At 41.9% G+C, this 16,282-nt stretch overlaps 1 protein-coding gene across 1 annotated transcript in view; it reads right to left on the bottom strand.

Annotated features, from left to right (window-relative positions):
* HIVEP2 (human immunodeficiency virus type I enhancer binding protein 2) overlaps nucleotides 1-16,282 on the bottom strand; it is a 79,921-nt gene that overhangs the window by 12,904 nt on the left and 50,735 nt on the right. The window contains exons 2-6 of the mRNA XM_006084405.3: nucleotides 15,455-15,548; nucleotides 11,677-11,721; nucleotides 5,439-10,995; nucleotides 3,862-4,016; nucleotides 271-446 (exon numbers count right to left, since the gene is read on the bottom strand). Of these exons, the coding sequence (XP_006084467.1) occupies nucleotides 271-446; nucleotides 3,862-4,016; nucleotides 5,439-10,610 (5,503 nt within the window). The 5' untranslated portion in view covers nucleotides 10,611-10,995; nucleotides 11,677-11,721; nucleotides 15,455-15,548. The remainder of the gene's footprint in view (nucleotides 1-270; nucleotides 447-3,861; nucleotides 4,017-5,438; nucleotides 10,996-11,676; nucleotides 11,722-15,454; nucleotides 15,549-16,282) is intronic.

The following is a 16,282-nucleotide window of genomic DNA, read 5'->3' as shown; positions in this document are numbered from 1 at the left end:
TAATAGCTATCCAGGCAATTCTGAGCCACTTCCTTCAGAGACTACTGGCCTGGGCCTCACTCTATATAGCTCTTAAGACGTAAAAGGAGCCTCACTGTCTCATACATCCTTTGATCACTTACATGAGAGAGGAAATACATTTCATGGGGTCATATTTTCACAAACAAAACCATCTTATTGTCGATGAAAGTTAGTTGTAAAATGGGATTTGGAATCCATGGTAGTCATTAAATAGTGATTTTCCTCTAAAAAAAAAAATCAGACCCATACCTTTCGTCTTGAAGGCGAAGTTACATAACTTGCACACATACGGCCGGACATCAGTATGAGTGCGGATATGCTTTTTGAGCATGCTCGGCTTCTTGCAGCGAATTCCACATTCTTCACAAATGTACTTCCCACGTCCACGTCCTCTGACATATACATAATCTTCATTTGACTTATACCTGTTTAAAAAAGGGAAATCCAATTTGTTTTCAAATACTTTAGCACCCAATATATATAATCAAACCCAAAGCTAATTATTTGCATGGCAAATTTTTATGAGGGGCTTTTACAATTATTCAACCTTACTGCTACAAAACCTATGAAATTTATGCAATAAATGCCTGAAAGAGCTAGATAATAGATTTGGTATTGTAAAAAAAATGGACTTTCTCCTACATTTAGTTCAACATGGAATTTCCTCTTTTCTATTAAGTATAATATATGGACTTGTTATAGACGTTCAAATGGGCTTATAGAAGCCTAAAGGAGTTGCAGAGCTGTGCCTTACTACTTTTGGATTCTAGTAAAACTTCCAAACAAGAAACATCCAAAAAGTTCTCCCAACATATTCAAATCATCATATATCATTTAGTAATATTACATAATCTAAGATGTGCATGCCCAACATACATACCCCTCCAAATTTGCTAAAATTAATGTAACTGATAATAGAATTCTTCTTTGCAAGTTTCTACTCTATTTTTACAATCCTGGCACGAGAGTGCCTTGGAAATTTCTAGCTTACACAGGCTGAGTTGAGCTCACCAACTGTTGTCTACAGATTTTATCTGCTCTTCCCAAGGACTGAGAATCTGTATACAAATGGAGTCTAAATTTCAAGTGGCTTCTGAGAGATACTGTCACATAATGAAAACTAGAGATTCAATTTTTCAATCAAATTTGCATTGGTGTCCTGGAGGATTTAGTTGAGAAGTTTGAAAGGATGTCTAATGAAATCAGTTAAATGAATAAAGTCTTAGGTATTCACTGTGATAATCTACAGAAGAAACCTACCCAGTGCTCAAACATCATATTTTGTTTAGAATACAAAGAAACATAATCTGCTATGGAGTAGAGTGACATTCTATTGAATAAATATGTGAATATTATTACTTCCTTATTCTCTCATACATCACAGCGAGGCTAGAATTATGGTTCTAAATGTCATTCTTGGAAAGATATTCCTTTTGAAGTATTATTTATAACTTCAAAGGTAAATTGACATAAAAATGCCCTTGTTCATTGGGGATTGACTTAAAGGCACTAGATTTCTAATTTTCTACATTCTCAGAGCACTGTAAACTTCTCTATTCGTCCCAGGTCCCAGCTAATCCATCATCAGGAATAAAAGCAAGTTCAATTTCATTCATCCAATGCACTGAAGAATTTTTAAGAGAGAAAAATCCACACACATATTTAAATACCAGATCTGCTATAGATACTATTTAATCTTAATATGATCTACTTTTTGGTTAGTGCCAATCCAGGTGAGATTTAAAAAATTATTGGTTAATTTTGCATGCTTTCTGCTCCTTTAAATCTGTCCTCTTTCACAAAAAATTTTCAGTATCAACTTGTTCTTCAAAACTGTTTTAGACTTTGTCTTTTATCTCACATTGTGTTTTGTCATAAAGTAGATAAGAACCTACAGATGCAAAATATCTTTCACCTTTTAATTTCACTACTCTCTCCCACTAACTAGATGAAATTACCTAAGAAATACAGAATAAAAGAATTTCATAGAAAGCTAATTTTCTTTGGAGAAGGGTACTTTAAACTTATTGTAGCCCATCATCATAGTTGATGGGAATACATTTTTCCTTCAAATAATATCATTTTATGTTTAATGTCTTAACTGATTAAGTTGACTCCAGAATGGAAATATAGTAAATTTATGTATAAACTATTATTCTATATTAGAAAAATCTATACAAGTAAAATATGTACCAACCTACCATTCTGCACACCCATGAATCTACTTGACGTGAGAATTAATAGATTTTTGAAAAAAAAAATTAAAGGATATGTTTAATTAAATTCTAAATCTATAAATTAGATTAAAAAACACATACCCTTAAACAACTGGTCAGTAATACTTTTTTTAAGTTATCAGTTTGTAATCACCAAAGTAAGAGTTGGTACTACACTGCTTGGAATGAACCTGATCACCACCAAGCAGAAATTGGACTACAGATTAAGGGATGATTGGGACATAGCCTATCAAATTGGGCAATGAAAGGCAGAAGAAATGAAATATGGGCACAATCCTTTTGGATCATCAAAGCACAGCAATAAAATGTTCACATACGCTTTTTCATTCGTGTCCTTCGTTAGTGGAGATGGGCTCCCCAAAGCACACAGTAACTGTGAAGGTCTCTCTAATCTAGTACAAGTGCACTGCTATGAAGACTGCTGAATGTAAGAGGGTTGATTCAGTCACAGGGACCTCTCAGTCTCTGAGGAAAGATAAAATCTATATTTCTCTCGTTTGTATCAAAAGATGAGGGATGTCAAAAAATAGCGAGACAAGCTTCATGACTATATATGCAACTATGGTTTTAGTGAAAATACTCGACATCCATCAAAAGAAGGCCAAACCTAAGAGGGAATCAATTTTAATCATCCATCTCCAAACTGGTAATCTATGTGAGAAATCAATATTTCATTTCACTAAACATTCAACATTTTATAGTCAAACAGATAACATTATTTTGTCCTGTAAATATAATTGGAATAAATTCACGCACATGGAAATATGTAAGTTATAGATCTGTTATACAGATAAGGCTGGTTACATCATAATCTCCTAAATGTGGTTAATGTGCTTTAAATATTTTTAAAATTTTAAAAGCAAAAATCCGGGCTTTTCTCCCATTGACTAGATCAAAGATACATTTCCATCAAAATCTAAAACTAGACGTTACACATATGTGTACTTTTTCTTAACTATACAGATAACAAAGTCATTGGGCCTTATAACATGTTTCTACCACTCAGAATTTAACATTTAAAAAGAAATTCCTAAAGACAGAGAACTGTCACAGACCAGAGGACTTTGGGGAAGCATGACAACTAAATGCAGTGTGGCCCCTGGCTTGGATCCTGGAGCAGAAAGAGGACATTGTGGAACTGGTGAAATCCCAATGAAATCTAGAGTGTAGGTAATAAAAGCAATAAAACAAACAAATTAACCAGTGCCTAGGATTATACATGAGTGTGCAGGATTGCATTTCTGTAAGCATAGAATAAAAAATGCCCTCTAATAGCACACAAATGCCCATAAAAATAATATAGAAGAATAAAACTTTGAAGATTCCACCAACTTAGTCAATTTCATACTAAATTAGAGGCATAAAGATTTAAAGGAGAGGCTCCAACCATTTACAACAGGGACATGTTCATCAAAAGCTAGTCATGAATGCAAGGACATGAACTCATTATCTATTACCAGCCAGGCTTCAGAAATGTCAATAGAAAAGGAATTCGCTTTACCCTTCCAACCTGAGTAGATACCACTTTTCCCATGCAGGCACTCAGGACTGTTTCCTCTGACTTAACACTGAATCTTTTCCATTTGCACTTATGTTTCCTTACCCTCCTTCAAAGATTTTAATTCGGATTGGCTCAGCTTGTTTGGATCCGATATCTTTATCTCCGTGAATATCTCCTTTCCCTCTTTCCTTTAAGATATTTCCCACTAGTTTCCTTTCTAGTTTGCTGCCAAATAAAAAGGACGCATCAGGCTTCATCTGTAGGACAAGAAGAGAGAATCATTTCATATGCTTTCTCTAAGACAAAGGGGAAGCCCACATTCTCCGCTCTTCTTTGATCTCTGAAAATTAGCCTCAATTCCACACTAAAAGGCCATGGGCTGGTTAGATAAAATAAGGGATAAAATCAGAAAAGAATGACATGGTCTACTGAATAAATTTAACATTTTGTTTTAAAAAAATACTCCTCGCCTGGCCAGTGTGGCTCAGTGGTTGAACATTGACCTATGAACCAGGAGGTCACAGTCCAAATCCTGGTCAGGGCTCATGCCTAGGTTGTGGCTCGATCCCCAGTAGGGGGTGTGCAGGAGGCACTAGATCAATGATTCTGTCTCATCATTGATGTTTCTATCTCTCTCTCCCTTCTTCCTCTCTGCAATCAATAAAAACATATTTTTTAAAAACACTCCTTTAGTACTTATACTGTGGAGCACTAAGAAAAACTTTAAAAACAAGTTTTATATTCTGAAGTAGCAATTAAAGCTATCTTTATTAATTAAGGAAATATTTTCAAAACTTAATGAGGGGAAATGGTAACTGAAATTAGTAAAATATTTAAAACCCCCCATGTACTTCTTTAATAATTTAGCATTAAATTCCCAAATGTCCGTTGTTAACATTTTTTTCTTCTAATTTCACATGTAAGGCATTCATTGTTCATTTTTTGAACAAACCAGCTAGTCACTTGGGAAAATGAGATTTGAGAGAAATACATAGAAAAGAAATTTTAGTAACAAATATTGTCAGTGGGAACCAGCGCTCCAAAGTTTGCAAAGTTCAGTTCTGACAACCTGTCCATCTGCTGCTTGATCGTTCCTTCCACTCCCTGCTCTATGCCCCCATTTCACAATTTCTTGAATTCCTCGCATGAAAAGAAAAGTCAATCTGCTAGGTCAGTGGTCGGCAAACTCATTAGTCAACAGAGCCAAATATCAACAGTACAACGATTGAAATTTCTTTTGAGAGCCAAATTTTTTAAACTTAAACTATATAGGTAGGTACATTGTTATTAACTTAATTAGGGTACTCCTAAGGCTTAGGAAGAGCCACACTCAAGGGGCCAAAGAGCCGAATGTGGCTCGCGAGCCGCAGTTTGCCGACCACCGTGCTAGGTCATTAACACAGGTCAGAAGGGAGAAGAACCCAAAGGGATCAGTCTCGGAGGTAGAATTTCCTGGCACTTGGGTGGAGGGGATACTTGTGGTTTGGACTTTTCCTGGGATGCTTATAACTGAGCTCACACCAATGGCTTCTCTTACCCAGGGCCAAGCCTAATGTTGCACAGGACTCCCCCAACTCAAACCTTCATTTTATTTGCAATTTTTAGAATGCCCTTCACTATGTATTCTGCTCAGCAATCAAATCCACAATGCAGAATGCTTTCAGAACAACATCCATTACCTGAGCGAACTGCTTCCAAGCACTCGATGACGTCAGCTTGCCGGTTCCGGGCCTGTGCATAGCAGCCAGAGTATAAATTTCTGCGGTGATTTTTTGCTTGGACCTCAGAAGAGCCAGAGTGGTCTTGGTATTCAATCCTGATGGGTTTGGATTACAGGAACTAATGCACCATGAAGCATAAACCGAGGATTTGAAGGTGGCCTGTTGCACATAATTGGGTTTTGTATAATTCAAGAAGCACCAACTCACAGTAGTTGTTGTCCGTAGACTGGGGAACTGAAGAATCTGCTGGAAATCTGCCACATCGGTGAAAAGAAGTGTCGAGTTTGCTACTTTCCTGCTTGGGCCGGAGGCCATGTGGACCAGCATGCCAACGGGCAGCTTCTGGCCCCTTCCCTGCTCTTCGAGCTGACTGTCTCCCGGCGGCAATGAGGAACTCTGTGGGCTCAAGCTCATATCGGAGGCTGTCTCATCAATATCTAATTCATCTGAGGACTCTTTGCTCTCAGAAGGCCCACTGGACTTCTGCGAGAGAGAGGGTGCCCTGGAGGTGGGAGGGAATGGCTCCCTCAGGGGCGCGCTGGCAGAGGGATGGTCTTGAGATGAGGAGGGGGACAGTGAGGAGAAGGAAGATGACCCCGACTGCGAGCCATCCTTTGGCTCAGAAGCACAGCCTTGTCGAACCAGCTGGGGTTTCTGCGGGCGGGAGAGATCCTTTTTGATATCTGAGTTGGTTAGCTCCACAGCACTGAGCTCCTCCACAATCTGTCCGTACATCTTTTCTTCCTTGACCCTTTTCTGCTGCTTCGTTTCCATGAAGAGTTCTAAGCTGCTGGCTGGAGAGAGCATCCGCTTGCTCCCTCCCAGGGAGGCGGCACTGTCCGAGGTGGAAGGTAAGCACAAGGGGATTGAGGATTCTAAGCCGAGGGGTAAGGTTTGAGGTACTTTCCAGATGGGGTATTTTTCCAAGCCTGCATGCTGCCCCAACACCTGGGCAATGTTAAACCCTATCCCTTGCATGGCCGCATTGGTTACCAGTGTTCTTTGGGTCATATTCTCGTCGACTTTGCATATGACAATCGCAGGACTGTTCTGCCCAAGTATCTGAGAGATGCTTGTGTACATGACACTCCCATAGGACGGAACGTGGGTCTGGATTCTAACAGGAACCACTGTTCCCGGTAAGGACTGCAAAGGCCCAGCGGCTGCCGAGGTGAAATCCTCTTGAAGAACCTGCTCGGAGGGAGTATCCATTGACTTGGTGCTCGGGTCCGACGGAAACTTGGGAAGGAGGTTCTTTGAGTGTAGGCCTGATGTTCCTGAATAACACGGGTAAGCTTGCTCTTTTGTGTGTGCATAATCAGCGGCTTTCTTTCCAGTGTGCTCTGCGGCGTGCTCCAGGGGATAGCTAGGATGGATTTCTGCCTGGAAAGGAGGCTTGCCGTAGCTCTTCTGAGGGTGTGGCGCCAGGGGAGGTGGGAAATGGGCCTGCCACCAAGGAGGCTGAGGAGCGGGTAAGTGAACCATGCAGACGGTTGGATACTGGAACTGAAACAAGGCATTCTGGATGGGAGAAAACGGGATGGTCTCTTGGTGTGGAAATAAATGTGGCTGTTCAGACAAGTGCTTGCTTGTCAGATAGGATGTTGGTTGTAGCAAGGGATTCCTCAGAGCTTCTTGGCTGTCCATGTGCATGAGCTGTGGTTGGGCCAGGTGCAGTGGCCCTGAGCTCAGCTGGGCACAAGGACCCACCAGCTGCTTCCCTGGGTCCTCTGCCTGGAGAGGGGGCAGCACAGAGGACGGGGCGTGGGGCCACGTGGACCTCAGGCCGGCGTGCAGGTGCTCCATCTGCTCCTGCTTCACGCCCAGGTCCGCGCCCGCCTCGCCCTGGGCGATCTCGGGAGAGCCGCTGAAGGAAGCCTGCCGCACCAGGAAGCACTTCTTCCTCTCCCGGGACGGGGATAGCGTGGAGGCCGGCGCCCCGGCTCCCGGAGCGTGGGACAGGTTCCCATAATCAAAGGATTTGCTCCGAATTTCTGGGACTTCAGTTGGGTGCGGGCAAGGCATCTGCTCGGAGGAGCAGCGCCGCATCTCTTTCTGGTGGTGGTGGCCGGGCACAGACAGCGAGTAGGACCCAGCGGGGACCGTCAGGAACTCCGAATGCTTCCCGAACTCATCCTGCTTACCCGGGGCGGCAAGCTTCACGGTGTCTTCCCTCTCGAAAGACATGGAGAAGCTGGAGCTGTGGGACAGGTTGCTTTCCTGGCTGGGGCTGCGAGAGAGGCCGGTGCCCGTGGACTCGAAGCTGGACTCCCCGGAGGAGTGCTCCATGTCCGCCAGGCGCAGCCGCTTCTTCTTGGGCGGCAGCTTCTCGGCGGGCAGCTGGGACAGCGTCTCGCTCCTCTGCGGCCACTGAAATTCCTCCACCGGCTTCTCCGGCTCCTTGCTCTGAGCTTCTTTCTCCTTGTCTGGCTTATCGGGCTCCTCCGTCACGCGAATCTCCGGAACCTGGATGTTGTGCTGGCGGACCAGCCGGGGCTGCGCGTGGTACGCCTGCGGGGGCGCCTGCTGACCCGGGGACGGCTTCCCCCCACTTTCCGCGCCGTCCCCGGGGGGAGCCCACTCGGGACTCACCGGGGCCTCGGAAACCTCGCTGTCACCGGCCTCCGACGGCGAAGAGGCCTTCTCCTGGGCGCTGGCCACCAGCTCGGACGACTCGGACCTTTCAAAGGAATTGGGTCGGCTCAGAGAGTTGGTGTGCTGGATCACAGAAATCACGTTCCCCGGGGGCTTCCTGCCCCCGAGGTCTGCCATCTTTTCTGGATCAGTGGCTGCAGGTAACTCCTCTGACCCGAGAGACGGGCTTCCTCCCGCTGGCAGGTGGGGCCGACCCGGGTCAAAGCGCTCGGCGTGGCCGTGGGGAGCGCCCTCGTGCCCAGCCAGGGCGAACCCGCTCCGCGCGCCTTCCTGCACCTGCACCTTGGGGTCGTACTCTGCAGCCATGAGGCCCATGGGCGCGCTGACCACGCTGCTGCAGATCATGGGGGTGTCCTCCTCGTCTCCCACACTCTTCTCCTTCCGGCGCTTCCTGTTTTCACACGTGGTTCCGAACATGCTTGGCACGCCCTGCGACGGCCCCGAGGGATCCGCGAAATACTCTCCGCCGTGCTTTAGGGAGCTCACGCCGGGCACGTCCCTGTAGCTTGGCTTTGGTGTTTCAGAGTCGTCCCACTTCTTGTAAGGTTTCCGGCAGACGTCGTAGTCATAGCCTCCCCTGTCCCCGGGAATCAGTTTCTTCTCCTTCAAGGATGAACCTGAGATGCTCTTCAGCATCCTGCCGTGGTGCTCCGCCTCCACGTGCCCCTCCTGGACCGAAGGCAGCTCGAACGCAGCTTGCCTGCGGAGCATGCGCTGAGGGGGGATTCCCACGGTCCCTGGGTAGAACACGTCATCGGAACCCGTCATCCTCTCATCGAATGAGTGGCTTCCTCTCAAAGAAGGGGGGACACTTAGATTCGTTGCTGAAGAAGTTGGCATCGAGTTGCTTCGAATTAGGGGTGAAGAGTCCACAGGAGCTTCTAAGAGAGCCGGGTTGCTGCCTTGGAAGTTTGCAGGGTAAAGTTTTCCTTCATTCCTGACAGACGATGGGATAGCCTGGGATTGTCTGGACTCATGGTTGAATTTAGTGGATTTCAGCATGCTCGTCTGACTGGGATCCATCTCTCCTTTGCTGGGGATCAGCTGTGAAGCAGGATCTTCAAACATCGTGACGTCTAACCTGGTGTTGACGTGAGGTAATGGCTCCATCATCCCCTTCCTACCCATCGTGGCGCGCTCCTGACTTGTGGTTGTAACACTGAGTGTGTTTCTGGGACTAAGCCGACCGTATTTTCCAAAGATGATTTCTTCATAAGACTTTGCGTTTGTGTTTGGGGGGCTTATCTGCTGCTCTGCACTTTCTGAGCGAGAAAAATAACCGGAGTCAGTGCTGCCTTTACTGTGCGGGCTCAGGAGGTTTAGCGATGGCTCAGAATCTTGTCCTTTCTTCTCTGACAGCCTTAGTGCAAGTTTCTGTTTCACCGTGTGAGAGTCATCAGCCTTAGTATTTAAAGACAGATTGGGGAGCATATCAGAGCCAATATACTGAGAGCTTTCATTAGGCAGAGGAAGCCCGCTTTTAGGAATAATCAGAATCGGCACCTTCATGGGGCCTCCCAGTGACTCTTCCAATGACCCGTGGTAGCCCCCTCTGCTGGCAATGTCCAAAGGGAGGGGTGGGCCCGGACTCATTTTGTCAGAAGCCTCAACGAATAAAGAACTCTCCTCATCGGTGTCTGTACTCTGCTCACCATCTGAATGTATTTCTGCTTCTACATCAATAAAACCAGCCTCTAGGTCCAATTTAGAGACAGCTGACTCTGTGAAAGGGACCAAGCCTGCCTTAATTGCATGGGCATGCGACTTCCTGTGCTTGTACAAATTGCTCTTTGTCTTGAAAGAGAAACCACACGGTATACATGGATATGGCCGCTCGCCGGTATGGGACCTGATGTGCTTCTTCAGCACGCTGGGTTTGGCACAGGCCCTGCTGCAGTAAGGGCAGATGTACTTGCCGGGCTTCTTGGGTTTGTGCTCTTTCTTGTGAGCATCTTCTGACTGTTCGATACTTTTCTGGGAGTATTGGCTAAAAGCAGGGTTCAAACTTGAAATCTTTTTTCTGGGATAACCACCACTGTGGCCATGGATTGGAAAAGGAAATAAGTCCTCGGAGGCAACAGATGGCAAAGGGCCAGGGAAAAGCCACGGAGGGCCTTCGAGGCTCTGATGTGGCTTGTTGCTGTGCATGACACCCTGTGGCACTGAGTGCTGAGGGAAGGAGAGTGAATGTTGGCATGAGTAAGGACTCGGACGGTGCAGTGGGTATTGCTTCTCTGTGACGTGCTGGGCCACCTCGCTAGGGGAGGCCAGTTTCCCAGAACCGAAGAGTTGTGCTGATGCTGTGTTTGCGATTTGCTCCGGATCTATTTGTGGTTGCCGCTGTCCTTCTTGACTGCCAAAAGTGCTCATCTTAATAACAGCTGATTGCTCCTGTCTCCATCTACCTGACGCTTTATCAGTTTCTCCAGACCTTGAGGTAGCTTTTTGTCCTAGAGCTGTGTCCCCAGTGTCCATTTTGTTATACAAGATCTTAAGTGCTAATTCGCGTGAAAGCCCTGCAGACTCATGGAGTGTCACCAAAGCTGTGCGTTTCAAAGCTTGCTTGCTTCCATGTTCCAGGGTGTCTGCAAACTTGCCAAATGCTCCTTCTCTTTGGAGACTTTCACACTCACCCCACAGTCTATGGGCAATAAATGGTAATGTCCTTGGACCAGGGCTATAACACAGTTCTCTCCATTGTAGCAAAGTCCATCCAAAAGCTAATGTAAATCTCTAAAAATTTCTTATGGCATTTGAATATTTTCAATAGGATGAAATTAGGATGGTGAATAGTCTAGGAGAAATTTTGCCCATCAACTAGAGCAAAGTTCAATTGTCAGTTTCACTAAGATAAAATGATCTGGGGGGAAAAGAAATACAAAGAGATTGTCAAAACAGTTATCAAGTAAAAAAAAAAAAAAACACACCACAAAATCATTCCTAAATAACCAGGCTGAAATTGCATAAATTGAAAATGACTTTCACTCTAATAAATTCTTTTTATGGCTGCTACATAATTTCCACAATTAAAGGATATTAATAGCAAACTTAGCATTAAGTCATAAGCATAAATCTCTTCAATGCTTGAATTGTGGTCATTCTTTTAAATATACCTTAATTTTGGTTAGAAAAGAATTTAAAGAAAAATTTTGATAAATATTATTTATGAAATCATAAAAATGTTTAAAGCCTCCATTAATATAAATTTATAGCTATTTCTAACCAAGTTCTTGTATGCTGGTGTACATATTTCTCTATGTAGATGTATTTTATAGATTAATATAAAATGTATATTTATAAATATTTAATATAACACTATACATATGTATAAATATATAACATAATATATAATATATACTATAGATATAGTTATAGCTTAAAAACAGTGAATTAGTAGAGCTAGATGAAGACTATAAGATTCAAAGATTGTCACAGAACTTTAGAAAAATCAGGTAAGTCAAGACAAATAAATAATTATAAAATGTTCATAATGTGGGAGACAAAACATATTTTTGGAATTGTTTAAAAAGGTAATGATTACCTGAATGGATTGGAGTTCTCATGGGCATGATTGTCTTGATGCTTCCTATGTAGAAAATAAATGCAGTTAGGAAAGATTGTCCCATTAAACCACAACACTGCTGTATACAAATGTCAATTTAAAGTTCATTATCTATAGAACTCACACTGCCATGTGCCTAAAGAATAAAAGCAAGTAACTTCTTAGAATACAGTGCATTAAAGCAGTAAACCTTATATTGACATGGTGTCCAAAAATATTTCAAAGAGAAGTTATAAAAACTTCAGAGTAACCTTTTCTAAGATATAAAATTATATGAAAAAAATTTAGTTTTTTGACACAATTAGCCTGGTTCCAATCCCTTAGATAGTAAAAAGTGGAAAATAGTAGGGGTTTTTATGAACCTAGAGGTTTGAACATTTAAAAGAATACATTTCCTTTTTAGGAAATTTACATCACAAGCAAGTAAAGGAGTCCTCCAGATGACTGTGAGAACTTGACAACTTAGAAACCATTAAATTTTAAGTGATATTCAACTTTCATAAGCAAATGGTCAATGTAGTACCCAGAGGATTCTGAGAACCTCAATGCTCAATTGTGTCAGTTATGATGAAAGCTGAGAGATTTGTTGGGTAGGCAATGTGGCAGTGCTTATCAAAGTAAGAAAACATGCTGTTGTTTACTGTGTATCCAATATAATTTATTATCCAGAACATTTTTAAAATTCAAAACTTTGATCCCAGTAAAAACCATATTGACTCAATTATGCAAATAGCTTCTGTCAGAAAAATCTCTTCCTTTTAAATGTCAAAGATTCCTACCTAATATGTCCTTCCATTTTATCACAAAATCAGATGATCCCCCCCAGCCATGCTCCCTTCTCCTGGACATTCAGGAAAAGCTCTGTGTGTGTCTGAGCTGGAGGGACCCCCAGAACTGCGGGTCCCTCTGGTCTACATTCATCTGAGCTGCAGTGTCTAAATTTGCACTTCAGTAAAAGGCTTAAGAATATTACTCAGGAAATGGAAATCATTCCTATTTCACGGGGACCTTTTACATTAGATTTTAAACATATTTGAGGATATTCTCTCCATCACCAACAAACTGTTATCCATAAAATCAGTTTCCTTCCTGCTGAGCCATATAGAAAAAGGTTAAGTAGGAGAGAAAATGAGTGCTGAGTCCTTTGGGGAATTTACTGATCATATTCATTAACCATGAAAAATGGGGATTTTTTCATTAATCTCTTGTCTACCATTGCTTTCTCTTGGAAACTGAAAAAACAAACAAACAAACAAACAAACCCTCTGCCATGTACATTATGTTCACAGATGTATTACAGGGCATGGCATGACTGTCTCTTCACCAAGCAGGAGCTGGGAGTGTTCAAAATCTCCTTACTGCTTTCCTCAACTTATATTTAGGAAAGAAAATTCAACCTCAAAACCATAAGGCTTTCAAAGTTTAATCTAAGATTTGATAATGACATTTGTCATTTTTTTGTGAGGTGAAACTTTTACTTAGTAATCTACCTCTACCAACAATGGTATAAATTCCCAAGCTTGTATTTTATTACTTGAGTGTGTGAAGATACTTATAGGCTGGGAAACAGTTTCTTTGGACCTTATTAATATCCTCACAAACCATCAAATGTACCATTGTATACACCTACAGTTTTAGTTTAATTTCTCAATATGGAGCTCCCTAGTGCTGTAAAGGCCTACAGTAATGTGGTTAGCTATAGCTCCCTAGATTCATTTCACTTTTCATCTCTAATTGCATGTTAAAAGTAAATTTCCAGTTTCCCCACTCATCTGATAAGTTTAAAAGAAAAGCAGTATGAGAGCAATCCTCACATGAAAACAGCCAGCTATCATTTCATTCTCTGCGATTTCTTTTTATGGTAACCAAACCCATGCGAAGTCATTTTTGGCACTCATCGCCAACAAAGAAGAGGTATTCCAAACATGGTTTCACATTCCCATTTAAAATTTTCCTTAATGTCTTTGAGTGCTACGGGAGGAGTAAGATGTTTTGCCGGAGGATATGACTTTTGGGTTTTCTGTGGAAGGTGCTCCAGCCCATAGGAGTCCACCAGTCAGTGAAGACAGGCGGTATCTAGCAGGCTCAGCACATTTTTCAGAGAGGTAGTGATGAAAAAGATACTACCCTCTGCATGGCTACTTCAGTGGTTATGGAACTAAAGGAACTGAGCAGAAGAAAAGAAAATGAGCCCAGCTGGCATGGCTCAGTGGTTGAGCGTTGACCTATGAACCAGGAGGTCATGGTCCAATTCCTGGTCAGGGCACATGTCTGGGTTGCAGACTTGATCCCCAAAGGGGGTTGTGCAGGAGGCAGCCAATCAATGATTCTCTCTCATCATTGATGTTTCTATCTCTCTCCCTCCCTCTCCCTTCTTCTCAGAAATCAATAAAAGCATATTTTTTAAAAAAAGAAAAGAAAATGATATACTTCATGGAAGAGTTGCCAATTTCCTAAAAGTGTGCTCTGTCCTTTGGCCCCTCTTCACAGTCCCACTCAAACAAATTTGGCAAGCAGTTCAATCATTTCCTCACACAGGCCCTGAAAGGAGAGGCACAGAACAGCCTCCCGTACAGACCCTGACAGAGGTCTCCTCAGGATAGCGGCTGGGTGGGATTGGCAGGAAGGCAGGCTCGCTCTGCAGATGAATAAAGGCCCACAGTGTCCAGGGTTGTCAATCTGGGATCTTTTGCTTAGAAAAACACTATCTTAGAAAAAAACTTCACCTCAGGAAATTAATCATTACTTGAGTGGTGGCAAAAGTCAAGTGAGCATTAAATAATAACATCCTAAATAATAACGATATAAAATGACTGGCCACAGACACTTCTCTACTTCCAATATTTTAATACTGAAACATTTAGAAAAATTAAAATGGTTATTTGGTCTTTTTTTGTGTGTGAGAATTTAGTGTTACCATTTCACTTGTAAGCAAACATAGGTCTTATGATAATTAGTGAACAAAATTTTAGAGGCCATTTCTGTACATTTGCTTTTCAAATGCCAGAGATCAATCACAAAATACTTTAAGAAATAGATGAGTATCTCAGAGCACCGTTGCTTTAACAATGATAGCCCACAAGTCACTGCCACATATGAGGGGGAAAAGGATCTATTAAAAACTGTGACCAGTGCCAGAGTCCAGCTGAATACAGACTTATTTCCACAGAAGGATTAAAAAAGGCACCTTCCTGAGAGCCAAAGTCATTACAAATGCTTCTTTTATTAGCAAAAATTCCCATAACAACCCAGTTCTCCCTAAAATGAGCAAGTCACCAATATGAGGAAGATACTGGGTATTTCGTAAAACCCTGCCAAGCAATTCAGATAACTTTTGGAGAAAAGAAAAAATATTATTATTTGACTGTGGCTTGCGAATCTTCATATTTTGTCACACATTTTTTGCAATATTTTTACATCTGCAATTTTGTTTTTCTAGTGAAATGTTTTCCCATTATAAGCAAAAGTAATTAGGAATTACTACAAGTCGAATTTGACATGAAAATAAACTTTGCCAGAAAGAAATTCTCCTACATGAGGCTATCTCATTCAAAAATTATAATTAAACCTAGTCTCTCACGAAAAACAAAATAAAGTCAAACCAAATCTTCATGACACTTTTCTCTCTAAATAGCATATACATCGTTCCCCCAGATTTGATGACAAAGTAAGTTTATATATGGATGCGACATAGCCAAACTGCTTTTTAAGTTAGTAAAAAAACAATAGAATTAAAGAATAAATTTTAGTTATTAACCTGTTATCCTCATATCACCAAACTGCATCACAACTGTCTTTGCCTTCCACGGTTCCAACTCTCCCACAGCAACTCATGCACAACTTCTGGGAATCTAAAAGATGAACAAGAAGGTTTAAACAATGATGACACTTGTGAACTTAACAGGCATGCTTATTCTTTACTCACAGAAACTGCCTTTCCTGAGGGGGCTGGGGGAGGAATTGAACTGGATCTCTCAAGAAGACTTACTTTTTTCCCTAAGGAAAAAAAAATTCCTGTCTTTTAATATAGTTTAAATCTTTTGAATTAGTACTTGTATTAAAAGAGAAGTTGCAGTAACAGCAAAAGTGGAGGCCGTTAAGAAAATAAGGCTAGAGTTAAAAGTTAACATAGAAATTATGCCACCGGAGTCCAGGATACAATTCTGCACTATAGCTGAGATTCTCACAAAAATAAACTCCACAGGATGAAGTCTCAGGTCCTTGTAGCAAATTCTTTTCTATAGTTTACATCAGCAATGTTATGTTCTGTGCTAAAATTAATTTCTAAAATAGGAAGCCAAAACCAACCAAAGTAAAATCCTGATACTTAACAAACCCTAGTAAGTAGCAAAGAAAGGGACTTTCTCATACTTAGAATTAATATTTATCCAAGTCTGATCCAAAGAAAGGCATGGAAGGTCACTCATACTATTTAATCCAAACAGATTAATCAGTTAAGCATCTTAAGATGGTTTAGCACCAAGTATGAAAGGCCCATATAAAATGTTTTAAACTCCCCTAGATGGTTATTGTATATTTGCTCTTTTAAAAAATATATTTTTTTATTGATTTCAGAGAGGAAGGG

The sequence above is a fragment of the Myotis lucifugus genome, unplaced genomic scaffold (assembly GCF_000147115.1).
Source record: "Myotis lucifugus unplaced genomic scaffold, Myoluc2.0 scaffold_11, whole genome shotgun sequence".
Lineage (NCBI taxonomy): Eukaryota > Metazoa > Chordata > Mammalia > Chiroptera > Vespertilionidae > Myotis > Myotis lucifugus.
Note: the sequence above shows the minus strand (reverse complement) of the source record. Positions and strands in the feature narration are given on the sequence as shown.